We start from the raw sequence: 7,194 nt of genomic DNA, 5'->3' as shown, positions 1-7,194 counted from the left end.
CAGCAGTCCTATACTCCGTTTCCAGGAGGCTTTATTCTTGTTACCCAATGGCCATGAAACTTTTATTGTAATTCTATTCTCAGGCAACAAGCAAATAGCTTTTTGCTGACCATAAAACTTAATTTTACATGTCCTCTTTGTGATCATACTGATGTGGTTTGGAGATGTGAATTAATGGCTTTGCAGTTTAGATTTGAATGTTGACTCCTAATCTTTAAGAAATCAGCTAGTGTTGATGAATATCAGGTAACATTCTCCAACTCTTCCTCCATCCACACACTTTTTCATGGCTGTGAATAATTCACACTGGGCAACACAGAATTTAAAGAGAAGCACTGTAGAAAGGCCTGCCCTTGGAAAGGATGTAAACAAACAACACAGAGAATAAACAATGTAATAGGCTAAATGTGGAAATGCTCCTTCATTAGTTAGAAAGAAATACCTGATAAAACAAGGGGAGATTATTTCATTGCCAAATTAGAAAATGTTAATATCTGATGCTAACAGGGATGCAGTATAATTAATAAATGTTAATTAATATTTAATGCTAACAAGGGTGCCGTGAGGAGGATATTCTTGTAGAGTGTCACCACTTTCTGGGGGGAAGTTGGGCGTTAAAAAGCAGGAACCCTAAAAAGACATTATATGTAAGTATTCTATTTGTACTTTTAGAAATATTTAGGTATAAAAAAATACAGCACTATGTGTTTATCTGTGGGTAATTTGTATTCGTACTTTTATGTATTTTTTCAAAATGTGTCACATCTGTATTATATTACAAAACAATGGCAGGGTTTGAACCATACAAAATAAAGTTTAGAAGTATTCTGTGTCACTATGGAAAATATTTTGTCAGTTTCTTAAAAGACTAAAAATAATATTATGATACAATCCAAGAATTACTATTCTACGTTCTTAACCAATGAGTTGAAAACTTGTGTCCACACAAAACCCTGCCCATTAATGTTTATAGCAGCTTTATACATAATTGCCAAAACCTTCAAACAATAAAGGTATCCTTCAATAAGTGAATGAATAAACAAACTGTGGTACATCCATGGAATAACAATGGAATATTATTCAGCAGTAAAAAAAGATATCAAGTCACAAAATGATATGAAGAAACTTGAAATGCATATTCCTATCTGTAAAGACTACATACTGTATGATTCCAAATATGGGACATTCTGGAAAAAGCAAAACTATGGAGACAGCAAAAAGATCAGTGGTAGTGGGGAGTGGGGGTAGAGAGAGAAAGGGGTGTATTGGGAGAGCACAGAGGATTTTTAAGGCAGTGAAACTATTCTGTATGATACTTACGAAAAGGGATATGTGTCTTTATACGCTTTGTCAAAACTCATAGGATCTACCACACACAGAATAAGCCACAGTGTAAACTCTGGACTTTAGTCGGTAATGATTTATCGATGTTGGTTCATTCACTGCACAACAAATGTATGACTCTAATGAAGATGCTGATGGCAGGAAGGCCGTGTGGAAGTGGAGGAGGAGAGGGGATATGTACGCACTGTCTGTACTTTCCACTCTGTTTTGCCGAAAACCTGAAACAGCTTGTCTTAGTTCAGATTGCTGTAATAAAAATGCCATAGACTGGGTGTCTTAAATCAAGCCTTTCATTTCTCACAGTTTTGGAAACTGGAAGTTGAAGATCAAGGTGCCAGCAGATTCAGTGTCTGATGAGAGGCTGCTTCCTGGCTTATAGACAGCTGCCGTTTGTATCTCGCCTGGCCAGGACAAAAATTGCACAGCCATTCCTGTAAGAGAGGTAATCCCATTCATGAGGATTCCCCTCCCAAAGGCCCCCACCTCCAAATACTATCACATGGGGATTAGGGCTTCAACATATGAATCTGAGGGGGGTAGGTCACATAAAAATTGAATCCATAGACTGCTCTTAAAAATGGCCTATTAGTTAAAAAAATAAACAATGATTTATGATTTCCCAGTTTAATTGAAAGAACAAAAGAGATAATGCTGTGGTGATGTATTGATTCTATTAGTCAACACTCACAAAACAGTGTGAAAGCACATTCAGAATGATGAAAAGGAGTGATCAGAACGGAGCTAGACTTTGACAGAGACATTGATGGGGTTATGGTTATTTTAAGTATGTATGTGTGGTAGAATGACAAAAAGTTAGAGTGGCATGCCTCGGGGAGGGGTGGCAGGAAGAGTGGGGGAGGAAGTGTGGCAAAGTGTGGCTGAGGGAGTGGCAGAGGCTGCGCAGAGGAATAAGAGAAGGGGTGACAAGGGAAAAAGAAGGAAGGATGGCTTTGGGTTTGATGGTGGCAATGGCGATGGAGGCAGAAAAGGGGTGGGGGAGGTGGGTGCAGGGGTGGCATTGGCAATAGAAGAAAGTGTCTTTCCATCAACAAGGCAATCAAATTGACTGGAATTAAGGGCCAGTGAAGGTGCTACAGGTCAAAGAGGTGAAGGAGTAAGATGATACGAATGAAAACCCTCCAGTGTGGAGCTCTGGAAACCATGGAAAATGCTAGTTTCATTGGCAAATAGGGGGAATGGTGTTGAACGTTCTGGGGAGGAGCTGAGGGGGAGGGGAGAGGGAGGGAATTTCAAACCAACATTCTTTTGGATGGACATGATGGCCTAACCATAGATATTCTCTAAGTAGCTGAAAATATACAAGTAGAGATGAGGTTTCTGGGAGTCATTAGAGGGAGATGAACAGAAATATAAAAATTAAATGAACTTTAAAATAATACACAGAATTAAATTTGGGGAAGAAGGCAAGACAAACATTGAAGGAGACAAAACGATTGCCCCATGAAGAGAAGGACAGTGATATGAGAATACAAAGATGGATTTTTTAAAAAAATGTCAGCAATGTCCAAAATTTATCCACAGGTATAGAAGCACTGGGGGCAAAGGAAGCCCAATCTCTCAATTTCTGAGAAAAATGTGACCTCTTTTGTGAGGACCTCCAGGACCCAAGATATTTCTTGGTGAGAGATGGGTGAAAAGGAAGGGGACTGGTCTGGGGGAGTCACCCAATGAAATAGGAGGGACCTGGGAGGACATAGAAGATCTTGAATGAGAAGGGGAAGGAAATCAAAAGTCAGACTTTTTAAAATGGCACTAAAAACCCCGTGAGTACTACGGCAGGTAACAGGCTGTAGAGACTGAAAAGAGCAGTGGGAAAACCCTTCTGAAAGGGCACCACTGAATAGACCCCGTGTATCCCCTCCTCTTTCCCACACTGAGTTAGATATGCGCAGGTATCGCAGTGGGGTAGTCCAGAGACCTAGATAGTCTCCAAGGTAGGTAGATTGACTCGGAAAGGACGGGGCAGTGGCTAAGCCAACAATATTTACACATTTGCACCCCACCCCCCTGGACCTGAGGCTCGGAATCAGCCAAGAATCAGCTTTGAGGTGTTTTGCAAACACAAACACACAGGCAGTCCAATCCAAATAACTGTCTACCTCCTCCCCCTCCACCCCCTCGGAACTGCCTGAGAGCTTGACACCCGGTAAATACTGGCCTCATTCATTCATTCGTTCGTTCCTTCATTCATTTGTTCGTTCATTCAATTCAGTTAGGAAAGCAATATGATTGAAACTAAAATCGGGTCCTTGCAGGTTATTTCTCTAGCCCCACATTTGGCGGCGGGCTAAGGGGGGGCTGAGGAGCACTTTCTGGAAAGCCTTCCTGACTGGTTAGCGCCTAAACCAGGTGATGAGGACAATTCAGTGTGGGCATGGGTTTCAGAAGAGGAGGACCTGGAGCGTTCCCCCTTGAGCCAACACAAAAGCGGTGCAAAATCTTGATCACAGTGAAAGTCCGCAACAAATAGCAAATCTAGGCAGGGGAGGTCAGAAGGGCTTCAAGTAGAAAATCGAAGTGGTTTGATTTGCACATAGGTTCTGAAGCCCGGTGGCTCAAAGGCAGTTTGGACTGGGAATGGTGCGCACAATCAGGACATTAGTATTTCGGGTATCTAGACTGACTTACATGCTCATGGGATTTGAACCCACGACCCTCAGGAGACCGGGGCCTCATTCCAGCGCCGCTGGGCCGCACGGCCTCAAACAGTTCGTCTTCTCGCCCCTGACCTACTCAGTCAACATTCTGGATTTCCTCCAGGGTCAGCGGGCTTCCCGCGGCGTCTCCACTCTGCGTCGGGAATCTGACAGGGAAGGGGTCCTCGCGTCCTCGAGCGCCTGGGACGTGGGCTAGAAGGGAGCCGGTGCCCTTGGGAGACTTCTACTTTTCTTTCACCTAGGCAATCAGAAGCAGGGAGAAAAACAAAGGATCTTACTGGCGATTTGTTGCATGGGATTAGAGAAGACAGAAGAGGGAGCTCCTTGCAGCTGGGTCGTCGGCCCGTAGCTGGGAGTTGCACTCAGAATGCACACAGGATCTAGCTCGGGAAGAGGCGCCCTTTCACTCGCAAATCCGACCGTGCCAGCAAACCTGTCACCTCCCTGGGGTCTCCTCCTCCAGCAGGCACCGGGTTCAGTCAGAACAGCCAAGATGAATCTAATTGCCAGTCTTCTTGAGGAGTAATGGAGAAAGAAGCATTCTCGGGTAAACACGCACTGGTTTTCCTTCTGTGGAGTCCAAAGTGACTCTCAGAGGGAGGTTGCATTCCAAGAGCCTCGCCAGCCCAGAAAGCTGTGGGTCCCCGGCTTCCCTTGTGTCTCAGCGCCACTAGCTCCATTCTGTTTCTTTGGAAGAGAGTAGGGTGAAAACTAAGAAAAAGTTTCAGAAGAGATATCTGGGGTCTCCAGCATCTAAAGTGGCATCCTGTGCCTGTCCAGGAACGCTCCTGAGCACAAAGCCCTGGGTGTTATGTTATCTATATTCTTTGTCGTTGCTGATTGGACTTTTCTGGGTCTCTGGATGTAGAAATTCTCCTAAGGTTCTTATTTAAAACAAAACAAAACAAAACAAAACAAAACACTTTATTGTTGTTCAAGTGCAGTTGTCTGCATTTATCTGCCCCCCCCCCAGCCAAACCCACCTCCCTCCCTTGCTTCCACCCTCTCCTTGGTTTTGTCCATGTGTCTTTTACCGTTGTTCCTGAAAACTCTTCCCCCCATTATCCCCTCCCACCTTCCCTTTGATTACTGTCAGATTGTTTTCAATTTCAATGTTTCTGGTTATACTTTACTTGCTTTTCTCTTTTGTTGATTATGTTCCAGTTAAAGGTGAGATCATATGGTATTTGTTTCTCACCGCCTAGTTTATAACACTCAGCACAATGCTCTCCAGATCCATCCATGCTGTTGCAAAGGGTAGGGGCTCCTTCTTTCTTTCTGCTGCATAGAATTCCATTGTGTAAATGTACCATAGTTTTTTGATCTACTGTTTTACTGATGGGCACTTAGGTTGCTTCCAGCACTTGGCTATTGTAAATTGTGCTGCTATGAACATTGGGGTGCATAGGTTCTTATGGACTGATGTTTCAGGGTTCTTAGGATACAGTCCCAGCAGTGGAATTGCAAAGTCAAAAGGCAGTTACATTTTTAGTTTTCTTTTTTAGTTTCTGAGGAAATTTCATACTGTTTTTCACAGTGGTTGCACCGGTCTGATTTCCCACCAACAGTGTACTAGGCTTCCCTTTTCTCCACAACCTCTCCAACACTTAATTTGTTGATTTGGTTGTGATGGCCGTTCTGACTGGTGTGAAGTATTATCTCATCATGGGTTTAATTTGCATCTCTCTGATGGCTAGTGATGCTAAGCATCTTTTTATATGTCTCTGGTCCCTCTGTATGTCCTCCTTGGAGAAGTGTCTATTAAAGTCTTTTGCCCACTTTATAATTGTTTTTTTTTTGTCTTCCTGGAGTGGAGTCATGTGAGTTTTTCATGTATTTTGGAGAACAAACCCTTATCTGAAGTATCATTGTCAAATAGGTTTTCCCATATAGTTGGTTCTCCTTTCATTTTAATGCTGTTTTCTTTGGCCATGCAGAAGCTTTTTAATTTCATGAGATCCCATTTGTTTATTCTTTCCTTTATATCCCTTGCTTTAGGGTACATATCAATGAAGATGGAATATCTGAGATTTTCCTGCCAATGTTTTCCTCTAGGACTTTTATGGTGTCACAAATTATATTTAAGTCCCTCATCCACCTTGAATTTATTTTTGTGTATGGTGTAAATTGGTGATATAAGTTTTATTTATTTTTTTATGTAGCTGTCCAGATCTCCAAACAGCATTTGTTGAAGAGGCTATTTTTAATCCATTTTATGCTTCTGCCCGCTTTGTCAAATATTAATTGACCATAAAGACTTGGATTTATTTCTGGGCTCTCTGTTCTGTTCCATGGGTCTTTGTGTCTGTTCTTATGCCAGTACCAGGCTGTTCTGATTATAGTGGCCTTTAAATACAGTTTGGTATCAGGTATTGTGATCCCTCCTACTTTGTTCTTCTTTCTCAGAATTGCTGCATCTATTTGGGGTCATTTATGGTTCCATATAAATTTCTGAAAAGTTTGTTCTATATCATGAAATATGTCATTGGTACTTTAATAGGTATTGCATTGAATCTGTAAATTGCTTTGGGTAGTATAAACATTTGATGATGTTAATTTTTCCAATCCATGAGCATGGTACATGCTTCCATTTGTTTGTGTCTTCCTTGATTTCTTTCTTCAGTGTTGTGTAGTTTTCTGAGTATAGGTCTTTTACCTCTTTGGTTAGGTTTATTCCTAGGTACTTGATTTTTCTCATTGCTACATCAAATGGGATTTTTTTTCCTGATTTCTGTTTTGATATTTCATTGTTAGTGTACTAAGTATAAATAAGTTTAAATTACCTATTATTTTAAAAGACTTTTATTTATTAACAAGAGAAAATCGAAGTTTAACACATGTACATGGGAAATTCATATAGGCATGAAAATTCCAAAGGCAGTTAGGCAACTTTGGGAATATAAGACATTTAGGGGCGAAGGAGAAGGAGGGTGAATGGAGCATTAGATTTCAAAAGTGAGAATGTGCAATTTACAGATAGTTGAGGATCTCCTGGGATTCTAATCTAATAAAGGTTTCCTAACTTCAAGCGCCCACTCCTCCCCACCTGGATCACTCCAAACCCCGCTCCCTCAACATCCTACTCCCCACCCCAGTTTCTGGCCTGCCCTTGTCCAAGACCCTTTAAGGGCTTTCCCCAAGTCCTAAGTGGTCGGGATCCGAGATGCATGAG

At 41.9% G+C, this 7,194-nt stretch overlaps 1 protein-coding gene across 2 annotated transcripts in view; it reads left to right on the top strand.

The window, feature by feature from the left end:
- Nucleotides 1-4,483: 4,483 nt before the first annotated feature.
- RNASE11 (ribonuclease A family member 11 (inactive)) overlaps nt 4,484-7,194 on the top strand; it is a 30,798-nt gene continuing 28,087 nt past the window's right edge. For both annotated transcript variants that reach the window (XM_037039781.1, XM_037039778.1), the window contains exon 1: nt 4,484-4,569. In XM_037039781.1, coding sequence (XP_036895676.1) covers nt 4,548-4,569 — 22 coding nt within the window. In that variant the 5' untranslated portion in view covers nt 4,484-4,547. The remainder of the gene's footprint in view (nt 4,570-7,194) is intronic.

The sequence above is a fragment of the Sturnira hondurensis genome, unplaced genomic scaffold, assembly GCF_014824575.4.
Source record: "Sturnira hondurensis isolate 20B ecotype Veracruz unplaced genomic scaffold, ASM1482457v3 Scaffold0025484, whole genome shotgun sequence".
NCBI classification, from domain to species: domain Eukaryota; kingdom Metazoa; phylum Chordata; class Mammalia; order Chiroptera; family Phyllostomidae; genus Sturnira; species Sturnira hondurensis.
Note: the sequence above shows the minus strand (reverse complement) of the source record. Positions and strands in the feature narration are given on the sequence as shown.